Here is a 21674-nt window from a genome sequence, read left to right on the forward strand (position 1 = left end):
AATATGAGGAGGAGGAAGGAGAAAGAAGAAGAAAAGGAAGAAGAAAAAGAAAAAGGAGGAGGAGGAAGAAGAAACAACAAGACGTAAGCATTGTAGTTTCTGGCAAGTATTTATTTAGAATAAAAATGTCACCTGGCATTCTCTGTAAAAAACAAACTACAAAAGAATATGTGGTTCACAGGCTCGATGGAGTTGTTCCTACGTGGTAATAGGCATTGATGTACAGGGGTGTTTTTAAAAAGCCCCCATGGGAGTATGGAGAGTAGTGCATTTAACTTGGCTATCATTAAGGCCTGGTAAATTTCAGAATTAGAATGGAGGAATGATAAGATGATGGCACATGCCCATTTGATAAAAATCCACAGACTGGGAGGATTGGATGCTAGACTTAGACTAGTTTGGAAATCAATATCCTAGCTATTCTGCTTAAGGTGATTCCTGGCATTTTCAAATTGTAATAGGCAATCTCCAGTAGAAGACATGGAATCTAAAATTTTGTTAAGCCAAGTTGATTTAAAATGGTCTTTGAGAACCATTCAGACTAGAACCAAAGGGAAAAAATGTTAACCAGAAATTAATGAGATAATACTGTCAGGTTCCGAAGGGTTAATGAAACCAGCCAAACAGAGAAACAGTTTGTAAATGCAGTTTGTATTCTTCCTTCGGCGGGAACTGACCAATAAAGCACTAAGGCAATGAATACATTGTCAGAGCTGCCACCCTGTGCTTCCCACCACCTTTTATAGCTACATTGGTAATTAAGATAAGCCACACCCCACACCTGCACACACCCTTCACCTTGTGACGCAGAGTGAAACCACCCAGCAATTAATCATGGATTGTTAGCATGAATTTCTTCAGTTTGTGTAGGTGGGACGGTGAGTCTTGGCAGCTGGCCCAGTCTTCTCCCCTGAATGGCAGTTCCAGGCCTCTGAGCTGGCCGGAGCTGACAAATACAAGGCTCTGGCATTCAATCCTGTGTCTAGCCATAAGGCAGTATTCCTAATGCATTTTGGAACTACAAGGATAGGTTGTATAAACATTATTATTTTGAAAGGAGATCAGGAAAAAAAAAACCTACCACTAATACATTTGCCAAAATTTCCTCAAAGGCTTTTCCTAAGCCTTTTGATCTATTTCTTTTTTTTTAAGCTAGGAAAATATTTTTATACAACCGACATTTATGGAAATTACATCATCGATTTGAATTTGTAATCTACCAATGCAATTTACTAATTTATTCCAATAAGTAAAAACACCTTTTACAATACACCCTTACATTACTTTTAAATAAAGTCATGAATAGGACTTTAAGTAAGACATTAGAGATAATTATTGTATAAGAATATATTAATAAGAAATAAACATGAAGATTCTAATCTGCCTTGCATGCTTAAAATGAAAAGATTTGAAAGAACGTATTTTCTAAAATTGCAGGAAATATATTTCCTATGCTGATGGCTTCAAGCATAAATAGAAGACAAAACTATAGTGGGTATCTGATGACTTTAAGATTAATATTAAGTGATTAAACACTTAAAAGGCAATTAAACATTGCATTAAAAGGGTTTGTTATTGTATGTTCAGATTTTAGATATTTAATGCTGTGGTTTAACATGTCCGAGACTAACTTAGCATAGGAGCACAGACAAGTAGAGATACAATGCTAAGTGAAATTCAGTTGCTGCTTTCGTCATTGTTACTAGGAGACCAGTGATAGCAAAGAGTTTAGTAATCACAGAGAAGGTGCTAAATGATAGCTATTTATGAACAGAATACCATTCTTATGACAACTGGCTTGCTCTGAGATCCTTAAATATAAAGAGAAACTAGTGTTAATACATCACTTTAAATTGTATTGTTGATTTGGTTTAACCTAGCTTATTGTGTGACCCCATCATGATTTTATTCAATATATTTTGATCAAATAACTTAGGTTTAGACAAAATTATCAACTTTATTTTCAGAAATTTAAAATGAAATTAAAGTGTTCTTCACATCTTTCCAAACATTGTTTAATGCAAATATTATTCTTGTAACATAAATTGCTAAAATTGAGTTTGCACATTCAGTTTAAGGAAATATTAGGGCAACATTTTCAATTATAATAATAAAACATCATGGAAAATTATTAGTAGATCCAATTTACTGTACCATACATTATGCTTTGTTATTGTGCTTTTGGCTGTTTATTATGAATATAATTTATGTTGGGCCCAAACCCAGAATAACTTGTATGGTATAGCATCTGTATACAAGATGGTCTAATTTAATATTAACTAAAAACAACACTCCACAAATAATGTTTTATTTAAACAACTAACTGTATTATTAAAAGGATGGCAAAATGGGTACAAAAAATGACTACTCAGCAGTGATTTCAGGACTTACTGCTTTCGCTAGGATGATAAAAATATACATTGTGCCATCAATCCCACCCTTTCAATTATGTGATAGAATAGAATAACATAGTTGGAAGGGACCTTGGAGGTCTTCTAGTCCAATCCCTTGCTTAGGCAGGAAACCCTACACCACTTCAGACAAATGGTTATCTAATCTCTTCTTTAAAACTTTGAATGTTGGAGCATTTACAACGTCTGAAGCCAAGTTGTTCCACTGATTAATTGCTCTAACTGTCAGGAAATTTCTCCTTTGTTGCTAAGTTGATATCATACCACACGTACAAAAGGGCTGTTTTGTCATGCTTCTTTCATATGTTTGACTGCTTTGCCATCCATCCCTGTGACTATTTCTTGAGAGTGTGAACAATCACTGTATTCCTGAGCATACACAATCAAAATACAACTGATGATAGTCTTCCTACATCAGACTGATTGATGGAAATTGAATAAATGTTTACTATTCTTCAAAGAATTGTAAGATATTATTTATTTATTTATTTATTGAATTTATATAGCCACCTATTCACTCATGGCAACTCAAGGCATCTTACAGAATATAAAACCACATTTAAAACAATAAACCTAATAAAAAGAATCAAATAAATTAATATAGTATAATATAATAAAACCACCCGCCACCCCCGCCACCCCAGCAACAGCAGATAACATGAGCCATTTAATGGGCTCCATCCCACTCTGGGTTCCCCAGTTGCATCAAATTCTGTGTAAATGATATTGAATAATCCTTATTATCTTACCGTTTTCCCAAAAACAAGACCTCCCCGGATAATAAGCCCAATCCGTTTTTTGAGCGCATGTGCTAAAATAAGCCTTCCCCGAACATATTGCAACACAGCAGCAGCCATGAGGTGACCACACTCGCTGCTCCTGCACCTCAAAATAATAAGACCTCCCCAAAAATAAGGCCAAGCGCTTATTTCGGGGATCAAAAGAAAATAAAAATAAAAATAAAACCCTGTCTTATTTTTGAGGAAACACGGTATTTTAAGTAAGGATTGCACGTTAATCATTAAAGACAGCGGTAGAGCCAACACTGTCTTTTAAAAGAACTGCATGTGTAGCAAAAAGTGAAAAATAAAGATTCCAACAAGTTAAGTTCAGCTCCAAGTAACTGCAGTTATGTGATTTATTGCCAATATTATGGAAGTGATTTTTCATGATCTTCTTTCTAAGATATTTTTTCAACTTCCACTTTAGGCCACTACCTTGGAATTGTGGACACCAACTTCTATTCCGATCAGAATATGAAACATATACCACAAACATGAACTCGCACTCTTTGAACAAGGCTAGGGACAGGCACCACTTGAGGGAAATCAGTACCTGAGAGGTGGCCTCGACCTTGGCCTGAGAGCTGCTGGTATTGGCCCTCCGGAATGGTATGAGTCGCCATTGCAGAGTCCTGGCGTGCAACCGTGCCCACGGTACTACCTCGATGCAGGATATGAGTTTTCCCAACAAACTGGAGAGAAGGGCTATAGGAACATAACGGTCCCTGCGGACCTGCTTAACCATTTTAACCAAACTGAACCTATGGTCTGGGGAGAGGAAAACCTTCCCTGCACGTGAGTCTATAACCGCCCCTAAATGAAGTATCCTTGTGGATGGGGTGAGAGAACTCTTTTCAAAGTTAATAGAAAAACCTAACTGTTGAAGGGTGTCTATGACATGCAGAAGGTCCGCCTTCGTCTGACTAGGGCAGGGGTGTCCAAACTTGGGAACTTTAAGACTTGTGGACTTCAACTCCCAGAATTCCCCAGCCAGCATGGCTGGCTGGGGAATTCTGGGAGTTGAAGTCCACAAGTTTTAAAGTTCCCAAGTTTGGACACCCCTGGACTAGGGGGATGTCCCCTGGACGAGGCCGTCATCCAGGTAGCAATGCAATCTAATGGGGAAGCCCCTTAGGTATGCCGCCACTACCTCCAGCACCTTGGTGAATGACCTGGGTGCCGAAGACAACCCGAAAGGCAAAGCCCTGTATTGGTAATGGCGCCCCAGATATGAGAACCGGAGGAAACGCCTACGTCCGGGAGGATGGGGATATGGAGATAACCCTCCGTGAGGTCTATAGATGCCATGTAGTCCCCCTCCTATATGCCCGCCAAAATGGACTTAAGTGAGGCCATCTTGAACTTGTGGTAAACTAGATATTGGTTCAAGAACTTCAAGTCGAGAATAGCTCTCCAACCTCCCCCCCTGAGGCTTTTGGCACAAGAAACAAGTTTGAATAGAATCCCCGACCCACCTGGTCCGAGGGGACCGGTTCTATTGCGACAATGTCAAACAGATGCTTAATAGCCTGACGCATCCACCTGCGTTTGTCTATATTTTGAGATGGGGGAAATGGGCGGAAGAAGTTCGGGGGCCTGGAGAACAACTCTAGGTGAAGCCCATGTGTGACCATGCTGATCACCCCAGCATCCGAGGAAATCTCCGCCCCAGGCCTCGGAGAAAAGAGCCAGGTGACCGCCAATGAGTGGGGTCGAGCTTGACCTATTTGCCCCGGCGGTAAGGGTGCCCACCTCCCCCTCGAAAGGGCCGCTTACTCTGTAGTTGGAAGTGGGATCTGTCCCTATTGTAGTTGCACTCAGATTGCTTCTCTGACCTGGGGGAAGAGCACCTACTCTGCTGAGCTTCCTGTTCCTGGGTTCAGTACGAGGGCTTGCGGTAGAACGGGGTAGACCTTTGCTCCGCCTTCTTTGCCAAAGTGGGCAGGACTTTTTTCTTATTGTCCTCCACGAGGAGCGGTTCCAGGGCGGCCCTGAAGAGAGAGCCCCGCGCGTAGTCAGCTGACACCAACTGCCACTCTGACTTGCTGTCCGCCTGCCACCCCCAGAGCTAAAGAAGGTGACGGTAGGTAACGGAAGACGCCATAGCCCTGGAAGCATATGTTTAGCGTGGCATCAGCCGAAAATTGCGCCACTGGCACTAACTTGTTTAGGTTCTGGTGCAGCCGCACATTTTCTGGGGGGATGCATTCCTGGATCTTCTCCATCCACAGGATAGCTGTGCAATTGAAGAATGAAGCTGATGCTGCTGCCTTGATGGCCCAGGCCGTAGACTGAAATGTCTTCCTCAGGGTCATCTCCGCCTTCCTGTCATCTGCCTTAAGGTTGTCTGCCACGTCCTTGGCCACCAGAGATGCCGGAGATGCCAAAGCCACCACAGGTGGGTCCACAGTGGGTAACTATAATGCCTGGGAAAAATCTGGCTCAATATTATAAAAACGTCTGTCATTGCTGCCAGGGTTTGGGAAAGTGGTAGGCTTCTCCCATTGTTTCTTCACCACCTCCAGGAAGAGGTGAGGGGCAGGGATCTCCTCCTTCACCACCTTGGGTTCAGAGAAAACTGGACCCCAAGGCTTCTTTGCTGCAGCCCCCTCTGCTGCTCCCTCCTTAGCCCCCTCCTTCGATCCATCCATCCCCCCTCCTCTTCTACCTGTGCAGCAGCACACGCCTTGCACAGAAGAGATCGGAATAAATTTGGGGGAAATAGGCCAATGAAGGCCCGAGGCTCTGGCTTGTCATTCTCATTCTCAGATATGGTCAGGATCTCTCTGGGGCCTATCCCCTTCTACTGAGCCTTCACTAACTAGGGAAGGGGAGGCAGGATGGTTCACGGGAGCGGATGGAGGGTGGGCCTGGGATGAGCTGGCTCTAGGGTTCCCACCTTGATCTGGTGCTAGGGACTGAGCGGCCTGTTGCTGTAAGCCATTAGCAATTCCGGAGGAGATTGCTCTTTCGATGAGATTCTGCAAACCCCTTGGGAGATTGTCCACATCCAAAGAATCCCAGATGGAATTCTCTGGATTTTGAGCTACCCCAGCTTGGGGAGCTAGGATGGGCCTGGGCAAGGCCTGCTCCTCCATGGGATCCACTTGGACACAGGGGTCTTCCAAGTCCATGTCCTGGTCTTCCAGGGAGAGGGGTGGGGAGGGGGAATTTTCCCCAAAAAACCTCCCTAAGGAATCTGGGAAACCTGGAGGGGGTTCAGGATGAGACTCACCCCCCAAGGGAGATCTGGACTGGGGGGGAGAGGTACTGAGCCTACCCTGCAAGGCCCTCAGTTTCTCAGACATGGAAAAGGTCTTCAAGATGGCCTTGTGCCTCCTAAGTTCATCCTTCTGGGTGGCACGAGAGGGGCGAGGGTTAGTAGCCTTTTGAGCCCTGGCAGAAGCAGTGGGCTGCTGTCTGGATGATAGGCCCTCCCCAGGGCAACATGGGGGTGAAGGGGACCTCTCTGCCTCCTCCGCCATCTTGTCCACGTGGTAAATAAAGAAATAGTATTCACCCTCCTTGCGAGGCCTCTCAGCTCCCTCTCTTCAACTGCAACAGGCAAAGGGGAGATAAATGCAGGACCAATGCTGCTTCCTCCCCATCTGGGCAGCCACTGCATCAACACTGAGAGTGTTGCCTTGGCTCGATTCGACGTCCACGCACTCTACACCGCTCCGCGGCGCGCCCGCAGCCAGTAAAAGTCTTTTCGCACTCTTCCTAGCGCTCTGCAATTGCCGCGGCTCGAATCCAGCCGCCGAAGCCTTTTTACAGTAAATGGGAGCAATGGGAGGCCTTGGGGCTGGAAATCCTGAGCCCGCAAACCTCCCGATCGCCAAATGCCCCGGGGACCAGCACCATGTGTTTAGCGGTGCCGAAAATGGCTGCCGCAACTTCTAACGATCTCTCCGGTCCCCAGCAATGCAAGGCAACACTCCCTGGTGGCTAGGAAGGAAACCATCTAGAGCTACGTACTGACTAGAGCAGGGAGATATTTTCAGAGGCTGCAGAGGCAAGGAGGGTCCAGTAGAGATAGAAATCGCAGGAGAAAAATAAAATAGGTCTCGTTGTTTGGCCGGACTGAGATGAACTGGAGAGGAAAGGGTGGAACACAGAGGCGTGGCTTCAGCTTCATTCCAGTCTCGTGGCCAATTGGGCGTGTCAATACCATCCACTGGAGCCTCCTGTCCCTTGCTCCGGAAAATCATAAGTTGTATAAAATAAGAAAACCATTTTCATTCCTTAAGTTAGAATTGTAAGAACCTGTAGTTCTCCAATAAGAAATACTGAGAAGGAGCTCTTTACTTTTACATGACAGAAGAGTACTGCTACAAAGGCTTGCTTTTTGAAACTAAACAAACTGGATCGGTATAGGAACCAATTTTTAGTGATTTCCCAAGAACAAGGAGAATATCTAGCAAAAATCTATTAGGCTACTGTGATAAAAAAGTTACAAAAATATAAAAGTTTAATATACAATGTAACAAAAGTTATAATTTAATTCTTATTTAATAGATCCTGGGCAAAAAATAATCATCTAAGAATTTTAAAAGGCTTGCAACTCAGTCCAATTTTTTAAAGCCATTCCACCTCAACTGATGAACACCTGTCTGATCCCATGTAGCCTTGGAAGCTAGGCAGGGTCATATCTAGTTGTTATTTTAATGAGCCACCACAAGGAAAGTCTAAAAATATCTAATATCTAATAAATATTGATTGATTGATTAATACAGCCACCTGTTTCATATAGGTGACTTTGGATAGGTTACAGAGTTAAACAAACAAAAATTAAAAACAATCAAACTCATAACAATGAAAGACCATTAAACCATTAACTACTATTAAATCCTTTACAAAACAATCTGTGCGAGAATATAACCAATCTCAATAAATATCTAATAAATTACAATACATATCTGCACTATAGCATTTAGTAATTACTGATCACCTCTCGAACTCTGGCTATTAAAACAAACTAAGACTTAATAGCCTAATAACTTGAAATAACAAATATGTATGTAATGAAATGAGCATGAGTAGTATGTTTAGCAATTTACAAAGTGTTTGATGTGTAAGCATCTTGAAAACAATATGAAGACAGGATTTTGCTAGTCAAGCCTTATTTCATTTTGATTGGAAAACTTCCTTAGCAAATTGTGGAAAAGATGTGGGCATAATGCATTTTGAATTCAGCAAAACATTTGATAAAGTACCCTCAAGCATCCTATAAGCCAGTGGTGGGTTCCGGATCCCGTTGCAACCGGTACGCAACCAGTACTCTGCAACAGGGCCCAATGTCCACCACGTGTACACCCGCGACGCTCCAGCTGCTCGGCGGAGCATCTCGCAGGCACTGTGTGCTCCATGCGCATGCGCAAAAGCCCCGATCGGCTCAAATACAGGCAAGGAGGGAGGGCGGGAGGGCCCTCCGGAGCACCGTACCAGAACGGTACCTGGTGCTGCCAGCCCGTACCGGGGCGTACCGGTCGTATCACACCACTGCTATAAGAACATGGCATAGCTATTTGTTTTCATTTTCTTTGCTATATAATTCCTTTTACTTTATATATTTCTTTGCAGGCACATGTGCTTGCTGCTTGCGCAAATGGAGCTGTGTACATGCGTACGCTTGCCCACTCTTTGAGCAGAACCATTCCCCCCTCCTCCCCTGGCTGTCAATCTGCAAACCCAGAAAGGTTGGGGAATTCTGCTATAGAACATTACTTAGTTGTAGTCAAAGAAATACAATCAGATTGATCTGATAATAACAACTTAAGATAAAACAACTCAGAACCACCAGAATTTTTAGTAAGCAATGGAAACAATAATTCCTAGTGAGCATCTGCATAGATGCTCACACATTCCATTGCTTCAGTTAGTCCTCAACCACATAGATCCAGTCTCTGTTCAAAAGGGATCTTTCATTATCTCATTTTCATCTGTTTTAACTATAATGTTTAATAACATTATTATTAAAAAGAGTCTGATAAGGAATGCAAAACAGTCTTGCAAGAAGAAATTGAACTGGGAATATTTTTTTATTTCTGATAATTTATGACTGTTAGACTGCACTTTTCCCCAAAATATCCAAAAGGATACCATAAAAATTTGTTTTCTATCACCTTAGAGCTTATGGCAAAGAAGTCTGAAGTTACCAAAAGTTAGATACTAGGTTAATATTCCTTACAATAAGAATAGTTAGACAGTTCAACCAATTACTAAGGGCATTAGTGAGCTCCTGTTAACCAAATGTATTTAAACAAAAACTGAACAAATACCTGTTGACATTATTTCAATTTCCATTCTTGCACATGAGTTGGATTTAATGGCATAAGTGGCCTCTTCTAACAATATGATTCGAGGGGTGGAACTCTGTTCTACAAAAGTTGCATACCATGGGAGATGAATGAAAACTACCTCAATATATTTTATTTATTAAAATAAATAAAATTGTTTTAATAAAGAAAACATCAAAATCCTTGAAAAAAGTTTTTTTCATTACCTGGATTTACTTTTTCTCATAGCAACTTCCCAACTGAAGTGAAAGAGCAGATGCTGAAACTGTATTGTGCATCTGTATTGCTGTCTGTTGGCAATTTGTAATATAATATAATATTTATAATATTGGGGACATTACTTTTCATTAAACTATCTTATCAAATCATAGTGCAATGTATGTTTCTCTGCAATTTTACATAATATCACACCAATGATTTCAGCATAATCTGCATATTCTCAATTATATCACAACTTTTTGCCTCAAAATATACTCTATCTAAACATGCATTTTGAAATGCCTTGTATTATTTTATTCAGATTAGTTTGATTTTATAATTATTGTGATCCTTCAAGGCCCGTGAACAATCTCATCCTTTCATAATAAAGTAAGATTCCTAAACTTCCCCACGTATCCTTCTTTCTTTTATTCTCATGCATCAGCCTTATATCTGATTATTTTTGCCATTTCCCATTAAAAGAGGCATAGTGGCTTAGTGGCTTAATGCTGCTGGAGAAGGTCTCAGCTTTGGTGGTTCGAGCCCTAGGGCTATGTGGCAGGGTGAGCTCCTGTCACCCGCCTCAGCTTCTGTCCACCTAATAGTTTGAAAGCATGTTCTATGCAAGTAGATAATTAGGTACCACTTCAGTAGGGAGATAATTGGTGCTCTGTGCAGGCAATCAGATTCCTGATGGCTCTGACCCTTCCTATTTGTGAGGCAGCTGTGGGAAGAGAGGGCCCTTGGGTGACACTGCAGGAAGAGCTACTTCTGGTGCAAAGCCAGGTCGCCCTCCTACGGTGCACCTTGGGAACCACACAAGCATGTCCTACAACAGACTTGGTGCCTAGGCAAGCCAAACTATTACTTTTCAATAGCATTTTGATCTCCTGACTTCTGTAACAATGCCATATGCTAATAATAAGTAATAATAGTCCATTAAAAATCATGGTAGTTCTTCCCTACAACAGTATAATAAATATTAAAATTACTGCTATCATTGGCTTTCATTTGATAATTAAAATATTTCCTTTCCTGGTCTTCTCTTAGTTTCATATCTGTCTTTTAAATTTATTTGTGCATTATTGAAAAAATATTTCCCCCCTCATACAGTACCTTTCCTTAAATCCCTGAACTGTTTGCCTCCCCATTTGTGGAACCTGAACAACATTCCTATTAATCTTTTGATATATACATCTAGTACCCATCTCATCTATAATTAAATAGCATTCTGCTTGTAACAGTTATTTATTCATCCCCTTTCTATTATTATTTCCTTTTCTTTCTTCTTAACCTACTTATTAGGACACAAACCAAGTTATATAAATAAGTTTTTTTTAAAAAATGTACGTTTAAAGAAAAATCTAAAAAGCTGAGGAAAATATATCTTAGCAATAATCTTTAAAATTAATATTATCAATTGCCTGAAAGAATAGGGGGAGAGAGTGTGAGACCATGAGGTTTTCTGTCTCAATACCTTAAGCCTGTGAGAGGGTGTAGATGGGCAGGACTCTTCTCCGACTTAGTGAGTAGCTTATGGGTGTTTGAGCCACCCATATTTGGGATATTCCATCTTTAATCCTGGATGGACAACCACTTCCCCATTTAAGAGTAGAGCATTATCTAGGTGTCTTTCTGAACTAATAGTTCTGCTCAATTAGCAGGTGTCAGCTGTGGCCAGTTTCATCTCGTACACCAGTTGCACCCTCTCCTACATTAAGGAAGTTCTCTAGATTCTGAAGGTCACTTAATGGCTTGACTACTACAATGCACTCTACATAGCTCTGCCCTTGAAGGTCACCTGGAAGCTTCAACTGGTCTTGGTATGCCTATGTCATATCTCTGTTCTGTGAGCTGCACTTGTTGCCAGTTTACTATCCTACCTTCAAAAGAATTGGCCTAATGATCAATCATAGAATGATATCTGTCTTAATTTTTTTCTTGGTTATCATGAATGGGAGGGAGGGAGAGAGAGAATATGTATGATCTTTTTTAAGCATCTTACATGGTAATGATGGTCTGGCCAAGGCCAAACACGTACACAACCAAACCCATCTACCACTTCCCTCCCTCTCTCTCTTTCTCTCAAAATTAATGGAACATCTTTAACTGCAGTGGAAACTGTTTGCAATTACTTTCTGAATGTACCATCCTATGTAAATAAGTTTTGTTAGCAAATTTCACTCTTGCACTACTCACTCCTTACTTGAACATATAAAAAAACTAGTATACCTAAAAAAACTGACCACCTAAAGATGATTTATTTCCCATTTTATAACAGACATTTTCAAAAGCGCATGATAAATTGTTTTATTAAAACACGCATAGAACGTTAACACCTGATATTTAAACCAAAAATTGAATCTATTAAGAATTCTGGTACTGTACAATTTTATATTTTATAAAAACACCAAATTGTAATTTACAGTAAACAAATTTTAACAACCTATAACAATTTTAGAAGCATTTAAGCAATACCCATATTGCATTTAAGCAATACCCATCCCTTGTTTTTCAATTTTACGTTAATGCTTTTTATGTAACATAGTTTTTCATTTTTAAATTGCCATCACTATAAGGACGAAATTTCATCTTTATTCCCCAATTAATATTACATCATATACATTGTTTATGAAACTCCTTCTCAATACCGTTCAGCAAGCTCATTGATACAGACTATTCTACAGCTGAAGTTACTACAAACTGATAAATGACCAGTAGTTTAACTGATATCAATCCTCTGTGCAACTAGGAATAAGATATTTTTCCCACTCTACTTCTTACACGTATAGTAATCTTCATCAAACTTGTTAAAGATACATTTGAACTATGTGTTTACATTTCAATTGTTGAATGTGACTGTGTGTGTGTCTGTGTATCTTGCATGCATTTTACTTCCAGCGTGTCTTACTCTACAGAGATAAAGCTACCAATACTCTTTTATTTCATAAGGCATTCTAAGATAATCTGTACCTTTTTTTGTGACATTTGCATTTTTTCTAATATAACCTATTGCCAACTATGGATTTCATATGCTTATTTTTGTATTTATTTTATATAATTCCATTCTTTCAAAAATGTTATTTTTTAAAAAAGTTGTGTTACTTTGGAATGGAAAGAGGCATAGGACAGAGATAGCTTGACAGAAATCAGAAATCAGTAACATTAAGCATAGGAATACTTATGAATAGTTTGTGTATGGAGTCTGAATGTACTGCATTTTATATAAAATAAAAAGATAATCTTAGTGAACTTGAAATCACGAAAAAGCTTTTCTGGAATAAAAAGGAAACATTTGATGAGGAAGAATTAAAAAAAACTATACTGAATATGAAAGCATTCTCAGTAGCTAGAATTATGCCAAGGGTCTACTTTAAATGCCAGCCTAATCATACGTACTTTTTCCCCCAGAATGAATAAACATTTCTTTTACAGGACTTTTTTTTTCCAAAGTGGGAAGTGTAGGAGCAAAGCTTTTCCTCCTTCTTTCAAGCAATAACAATAGTGGCTTGATAGCTCTCTTAACTATGCCTATCTACGTAGGTATAACCAAAGTATCCTTGTAATATATTAAATCCCATTAATCTTAATTAACAGTAGACATTACTTATATTATCATAATATGGCAGAAACAACAGGAGAAATCATACAAAATGTACCAGTGAAGTTTATCTCCTAAAAGAACAGCATTTTCGATTATTTTGTTTTCTCCCTCTATCCCCATACACAAACTGAAAATCTACATGAGGATTGGATCTATCTGGAATAGATCCAGAGCAGATTTGTTTCTAAAGTTACCAATCCTAAAACGTACCATTTCAAGGCTAAAACGTAAAACGTACCATTTCAAGCAACTCACAAAATTCTACAAGATTCCTTATTTTTAATATGTTTTTATCCGTCTGTTAAACGTTCTGTTACTACGGAACAAAATTGCTAGTGACGAGTTACAACTTGTAACAAGATATTTTCCTATGTTAAACATTTTATTTACATAATGCATGGTACGATAGAAACAGGAAATAATAAAGTTTTTTTGAGTCAACAAACCATATTTCTAATACCGAAATTCTTAACTTATTTGCTTTAAAGAAAGTAATTTCTCTGCAGTTGCATATTCTTGGGTAATAAAAATGAAGCCTTTTCCCTGGGCAACAATTTGATCATCTTTTTCATCTCATATCATCGGAATTTTGGTTAGTTCAGCTAGCTTCAACCTGTGGATGAAATCCAATTGTATCCACTTGCTGCAAAGTGTTACCTACAAGCAGTGCCTGTGTTCCCTCTGATTCTTATGTAGCCATCCCATCTTCCCAAACTCACTAGAGAGTAGAATCTGAGGTCATACCTCTGTGCTGCAAGTAGAAGAGGGTGGGTCTACTTGTTCAGTAACCATTACTCTACATGTTGAAAATTATTTAGTAAGCTAACTACAATTGTAGAGTCATATTATAATATGTACATATTTTGGTGGACAGAATTAAGTGAATAGGTTTATGAAAGAAGTTCAAATTAAGTATTTGAAACATATTAGAGAAGGGGCACAAACATTCACTTTATCTTCTAGGAAAATGTTTTATACTGTATAGCAGATTTTAAAATAAAAATCCTACATCAAAGCTTTTTTAAAATATCTATCACATTAAAATTTGGAATTAACTTCGTTAATAAGTAACCATAAATAACTACTTTTCTTCAGTAGTATCACATATAAACATATTCTTCCATGAAAATGAATTATGAAAACTAAAATCTGAAGATCAGAGTATCAGAAATATTACTGCCTTTTGCACTCCATATTATGAGCATAGAAAATTTAATATAAGATCAAAATATCCAGAACTCAAATTGTAAATTTACTTCTTGAAAACTCCACAGTATAAGCCTTCTATCCAGCCTTTTAAAAGCTTCCCTTTTCAGAATACATCAAAAATATAAGGAACAAAAATGTAAGTCTGTAATTACAACATTTTTCTAATCAATTCAAAGTATAATCTATAAACAATGCTGTAAGTGTATGTTTATAACAGACAATTATTATTATAATGTCTCATATCTTCAAAAGCTACCACCAATCTCGTAAGTATTTTAAATGGAATAAATGGGAAATAATTCCAAGAAAATTTAGTAACTCTCTGCCACATTAAGCATTCTGTAGCTAAGATTCCAAAATAGCAACATGTATCCTCATCCTTTACTAATCAGCAGACGGGAACGCAAAATCACAATCAATGACAAATTGCACAAATAACAGATTTCTTTGGATGTGTTTTGCCTTTCTTTGATAAATGTAATGGATAGTGTCTTTCAGCACTTTGACAAACTCTATTGCTGGTTATAAAGAAAGTGTCATTGCACGCAGAAAAATCATTTTTATTATGTATGTTATGGTTTATTTGTGTCCTAAAGAACTGCAATTTTCTGGAAAATCTGTAATGTAACTTAAAAAGTGCTGGCTTCTCTTTCATCCACTCCTCACAAACAGCTTTCTGGGATAGTGACTTCACATCCTTTGACATCAGCATAGCTTGAAAGAGGGGAGGGGAGCACCAGGGTCGAAAGCAGTAAAACCTGTTTAACATTGCAAGCAGCTCACCCAATTGTTCAATCGTTTAAAAATAAAGTATAAACCTGCTGTATAATTCTGCAACTTTAATAAATCTGCATCAAAACAAAAATGGATTCTTCCACAAAAGACTTCCTGCTTTCCTTACCCGAGAATCACAATAGCTAGTCACAGAAGGTTACAATTCATTCAAACACAAATAACTCACCTCGAATATGTAAAAGGGCCACAGGCTGGAACGGCCCATTTGAATTGGCTGCTTCTACCACCATTCTGTTGCCAGCTTTATTACATGTCAACATTTAGGCTTCAGCAGAGAAAGCGGTGTACTCCTTAAGGCAAGAAACCAGCCTCCATTTTAGTTTAAAAAAAAAAGAAACTGAAGCTCTCTGCAGCTGGAGGGAACTGGCTAGTTAGTGATGTCAGCAGAGATGAGAAACCTGATTGGCTATCTACATTAACTTAAAATGACTCTAGAAAGCCGCAAATGAAAAGAGCTCTCTGTGTGACTGTCACTGTGCATTCAGCATGTATATTGTCAGCTTGCGCATACTTCTATTCATCACTAGTAAATTAAAATCTAAACCACTCTTTCAAAATGCTAGTAAAAAAAGGCAGAGTATAGCAGCATAACATGATAAATATATTTAAGTATAGTAGGAATGAAAAAGAATTATCATACATTCAGAAGATTAATATGTTCATACTTTAGTCGCATTTGACATAAACAGTCAAAATTTCTCTTTCCTCTCTCTAATGAACTTACATCGAATATACAAACATTATGCCTATACTTTTAGGGCTTTACACAATTTTCTATAACCCTGTTCAGAGAAAATGTAATTTTTCTGCCATCTCCAAAATACACATGATACATATGTAAATTTCTTTGAAAAGTCTGAAAGCAACAGTTACATTGAATTTATTCATACATCTTAAAAAACAATTATGGCATGGGGAGCACATGAAGTTTGCTTGCAGAAACCTTTATCTGATTTTTTTCTGGACATGGAGAAAAATTATTCTGTTTCTTTATCACATTTGCCTTTCTGCTGTTGGTCTTCTGTTTATCTATTACAGAGCAATTGATTTTACAGTTGACTAGTAAACGCAAGCATTTAAAAGTAACTAAGACTCAATTCATTAATTGAACTTGAGATATTTTTTTCTTTAATAATGCAAATCTCAGGAGATAGAATTTAAAAAGAGAGAGGAAAAAAGAAAATAATTTATGTACAAATGGGCTCTCTTTTCATGAATATGGGCAGATGGATAAGATAGTATGCATATTGACTGAGAAAATAAGATTGTTATAAGTATTACTGCAAAGCTGCTCACAATGTTATTAGCCTGAGGTAATATTTTGTTTACCTATCATACCTCTAGATTACATATTTGGTAGTACATGGTTCCGTTTGGAACTGGGCCACGCAGGAGCGCAAGCATCGGTCGCTTGCATGACTATCTGTAAATAGCAGAGAAATACTGCATTCACTTGCACTCTGAAGCAGTTTTTAAAATCATTTTCAAAATGTGCAAATTAGACTGTATGAGTAGTCTTCCTCAGCCATCACAATTGGCTTTGGCAACTTGGTTGTTCAACAAAGTGGTTGCTAAGTGAAAATCACGTGACTGCGACTGTTTACAATTTTACTTCACCTTTCTTTACTTTTTGCTACTGCCTTCAGATGAAGGAAACTGGGGGGGGGTCTCTCCCTCCCTTGAAATGAGGTAAATAAGCAAGTGAAAGTAACAGCAGTTAAAAATATGTTGCCATTAATGTGTGCATTGACAATTTAAAATTTGCAGGACAGATACCAAAGAAAAACACTAAGGGTGATGCCAGAAGGTAATAAATCTTGACAATTCATTCCTGAATATATCAGAAGGATATAACCACAAACAGCCAGATGAGCCCAAATAGCAGGGAAGGTTTCCAGAGCAAACCTTCCCCCCGCCCCCCTCCTGTCATTTGCCATGCTTATCCCGCACTGGCCTCTTCTGGAAGACCAAGAGGATGGGTCTAGATTTCACCTCATTCTGGTGGCAGAATATTCTAAAGTGTGGAGACCACAACAGAAAAGGGTCTTATCCTGGATTCCACCAGTCAAAATTACTTGACAGATGAGATCCATGAAAAGCCTATTCTCTTGTTGTGAGTGGGATAGGCCACATGGCAACTAGTGCAACTTGAGCAACAGGGATGTTACATTTGCCACCTTAGGGGCCTCAAGAACTATCTATACCAGTGCGTTCTATATGTGTTGTAGCTTCCAAATATTATTCAAGGATAGCCCCACATCCAGCATGTTACAGCAATCCAACCAAGAGGTGACCAGGGCATGAGTGATTGCACACAGGACCTCTAGAAAGGGTGCAGTGGGTGCACAATGTGAAATTGTGTAAAGGCTCTCCTAGCTATGGGACCAGCTAAGAGAGCTAGTGACCTGGCTTGCATTACAATACTTTTTTTAAGCAAGTAAGTTTATAAACATAATGGGGTTAAAATGCATAAAACTAACTACATTCAAGATACGCATTCTTATTTATTTTATTTATTTGTTTGTCAAGCATTTACAAGATAGGAGGTACAGGTATAAACATAAACAAAGGAAATAAGTACAGATAAATGGGGACAGTAAGACATGGATGGTAGACATGCTGGTGCGCTTATGCACACCCCCTTTACGGACCTCTTAGGAATGGAGTGAGGTCCACGGTAGACAGTTTGAGGTTGAAGCTGTGAGGGTTTGAGGCTGTAACAACAGAGTTGGGTAGAGCATTCCAGGCATTGACCACTCTGTTGCTGAAGTCGTATTTTCTGCAATCGAGTTTGTAGCAATTTACTTTGAGTTTGTAGTTTCAGTTTGTTTGCCCGTGTATTATTGTGGTTGACAGGAAAGATGTTGTAGCAGACAATTTTGTGTGCTATGCTTAGATCGGACCACAGGTGGCACAGTTCGATTGTCCAAGCCCAGAATTTCAAGCCTGGTGGCATAAGGGATTCTATTGAGTAGAGGAGTGGAGCACTTTTCTCATGAAATGCTTCTGGACCTGCTCAATTGTGTTAAAGTCCGATATACAGTGTGGATTCCAGGCGGATGAGCTATATTCAAGAATTGGTCTGGCAAATGTTTTGTATGTCCTAGTTAGCAATACAATGTTACCGGAGAAGAAGCTTCGCAAGATTAAGTTAACAACTCTTAATGCCTTTTTGGCAATGTTGTTTCAGTGAGCTCTGGGGCTTAGATCGTTTGAGGTTAGTATTCCTAGGTCCTTGATAAAGTGTCATCTACAAGATCGTTTCTGCCCAACTTGTATTTGGTGGGATTTTTTGCCAATGTGCAGGACGGAGCATTTATTAGTTGAGATTTGGAGTTGCCAAATTCATGACCATTCTAACACATAGTCAAGGTCACTTTGTAGGGCAGCAGCATTTTCAGTGGTGTTAAATAATTTTAGGTCATCAGCGAAGAGGACACGGCTGCTTTTAATATAATCACATAGGTCATTGATGTAAAGCAGAAAGAGTGTAGGTCCTAAAACGCTGCCTTGGGAGACACCACTGTTAACTGGTGCTGGATTTGATTGGGCCCTCCCTATTTTGACTATTTGTTGCTTGTTGGACAAGAACGTGGCTATCCACTTATGCAGGGATCCGGAGATGCCGTAAGAACTTAGTTTCAACAGTAGTTTGTCATCCACCACTGAATCAAAGGCTTTACTGAAGTCCATGTAAACTGCATCTATTACCCTGGTCAAGATGTGTGGTCCAAATGTTTCTACAGTGTAGGAGTTGCAGATTATAGGACATTTTTTTTCTAAAACCAAACCGCATGTTAGATAGCAGGTTGTTTGTCACTAAGTGGAGGGTGATGGATTGGTTTATAATTGATTCCATAAATTTACAGATGACGCAACACAGTGAGATTGGTCTATAATTTTCTACTAGACTAGGGTTTCCCCTTTTAAAGATAGGTATAACTGTGACTAATAACCATAGATTGGGCAAGGAGCTGATTCTTTAGAATACCTCATAAATTGTGCATAGAGGTTCAGCTAGGGCAGTGGCAAGATTTTTTAAAAAGTAGACACATAATCCATCAGGGCCAATTGATAGAGATGGCTTTAGGTTACGTAGTGCCGTTTCAACGTTATCTAATATAAAATCAAGATGTAGTAAATCGTTACAATTTGTTATGGTACGACTTGGAAATGGGGGGCAACAGCCATTGCTGTCAACAAAGACTGAACTGAAGAACTTCTTGAAGAGGTTGGCCTTAACAGCTTCATTGTTACAGTCTTCCCCATTAGGCCCTTTTAGGGGTGGGATAGTTTTCAAGTTTTTAAATTTGGCATTTAGGAAATTATAGAAGGCTTGGGAGGAGCCATATTCTGTCATAGCCATATTCATATTCATCCATTGCTAGCTTCAAAGGTCAGCATCTTCAGGAGAAAGCAACCTCTCCCTACTTTTCATCCAATTCTTGGGAACAAGGATTTCATCCATTCTCTACCTCACCATTTTTTGCTTTCACTTTCTAGGCATATCCTTCAGTTTTTCTGCCTACTTCCATGCTATCTTCTGTTAGTATCTTCTATCCCCTCCCAATACATGAGCTGGAACTCTATGACTAACCCAAAGAACATGTTCCTAAATATGAAATCCTACTGGAATTTTCACTTTCTGTGGATTATTTTATTTCCTGTATCTATTTACCTGTCATTCAGTTCTTAAAAGTGACTGGTTGATTGCTATCGAAAAGTGAGAGATCATAAAAAGGAGAATTTAGTATAGAAAAACTGCAGTGATGTATTTTTGACTTAAAGCAGTTTTTTCTATACGATTCTTATTTAATTAATCTTTCTAGAGCAGGGTGTCAAACTTGATTGCGTTGCTGGCTGAATCGTGACGTATTGTGATTTTTTTTGCCTTTGCAGAGCCAGAGTGAGCATGGCCTGCGCAGGCCATATCCGCCCTGTGCGCCGCCAGTTTGATAGGCCTGTTCTAGAGAGTCTGTCCGACCACATACATGTAGTCCTTGACCTATGACCACAATTGAGCTCAAAATTTATGTTGCTAAGCAAGATATTTGTTAAGTGAGTTTTGCCCTATTTTATGACAGTTCTTGCCACATTTGTAAAGTGAATCACTGCAATTGTTAAATTAGTAACATAGTTGTTAGGTGAATCTGGCTTCTCCATTGACTGCTTGTTGGAAGGTTGCGAAAAGGTGATCACCTAACCCTGGGACACTTCAACCATCATAATTATGTATCAGATGCTAAGCACATGAATTTTGATCACCTTATCATGGGGATGTCGCAATGGTTGTAAGTGTGAAAAACAGTCCATAAGTCACTTTTTTTTTAGTGCCGTTGTAACTTGTAACAGTCACTAAATGAATGACTGTAAGGATTACCTATATATAAGTACACAGCAGACAGCCTTTTCATTCAGGCTGTGGAATTCTTTGCTGGGAGAGTTTTCGGTCTTCTCCTGTTCCTCACTGAGACACAGAGTAAATTTGAATTATTTCAATATGCTCTTATTTAAGATTAGATTTATTTCTCCTCAAGAATGCTATATTTCCACTATTTCATTCCACTTTCCACTTAGGGATCCTTTCAAAACTATTTAGTGTTATTCCTAAATACTATAAACATTCTACGTAAATTCTCTTCCAGTGTACAATCCATACTTCAACAATTTCCACCTCCCTTATGTTGTAATCTGTTCATGAACAACTGTAGACTTATGGAGACTTAGCAAGGGATAGCTATGTTTGCAGAACTATATATGTCTATTCAGTTTTTTAGTGTGTATGATGGTATCAGTCAGGAACTTCATACAATCTGAGTAATGAAAATGAATACTGTAAGTTAAATTTAACATTACTTATAATCAGTGTTAAGACAGATTTTTGAATCACAGTTTATTGAATAAACTATAGCAATGTGAAAATAGCATTTTCAAGAAGCCCTAGCACTATTACAGCTTAGCATGATATAAAAATCTAGCCATTATCTGCCTTTCAGTGGTCAAAAATTAAATTATGCTTAGGCTTCTTGAAAATGGACAGCAACTTAAAATAATATCTCTTATATTTCAGTTTATTTTCTAGCAAACCATTTATAGTAAATATGAGTTATCTTCCTAAGTATGCTACATTGCAAATTAAATTTCGTTGTTTATCAAACTCTGAAGTGAAATAAAATACCAATGACTCTTAAAAAGAGTTCACTGTTTAAAAACATAAACAAGCAAAGCTAGTACTGTCAAGATAGTAGTAGTCTCAAAAGCCACACAGAACCAAAAATATACAATGCACACACACAAATTGTCAAATTAGAAGTTTTTTGGAATGTGGTTCAAGTTTTATATATTCTTCCAGATAATAGCATTTAACTGAGCAATA

The 21674-nt window shown here is 38.7% G+C and overlaps 1 protein-coding gene across 6 annotated transcripts in view; it reads right to left on the bottom strand.

Moving 5' to 3' along the window:
* PPP2R5C (protein phosphatase 2 regulatory subunit B'gamma) overlaps window positions 1-21674 on the bottom strand; it is a 75986-nt gene that overhangs the window by 36007 nt on the left and 18305 nt on the right. For 2 of the 6 annotated variants that reach the window (XM_081935679.1, XM_081935678.1), the window contains exon 1: window positions 15465-15629. The exons of the other annotated variants lie outside the window; for them this stretch is intronic. In XM_081935679.1, coding sequence (XP_081791805.1) covers window positions 15465-15558 — 94 coding nt within the window. In that variant the 5' untranslated portion in view covers window positions 15559-15629. Of the gene's footprint in view, window positions 1-15464; window positions 15630-21674 lie in introns of those variants that run through there. 6 annotated transcript variants of the gene reach the window in all.

This window comes from Natrix helvetica (assembly GCF_964273705.1).
Source record: "Natrix helvetica genome assembly, chromosome: 1".
Lineage (NCBI taxonomy): Eukaryota > Metazoa > Chordata > Lepidosauria > Squamata > Natricidae > Natrix > Natrix helvetica.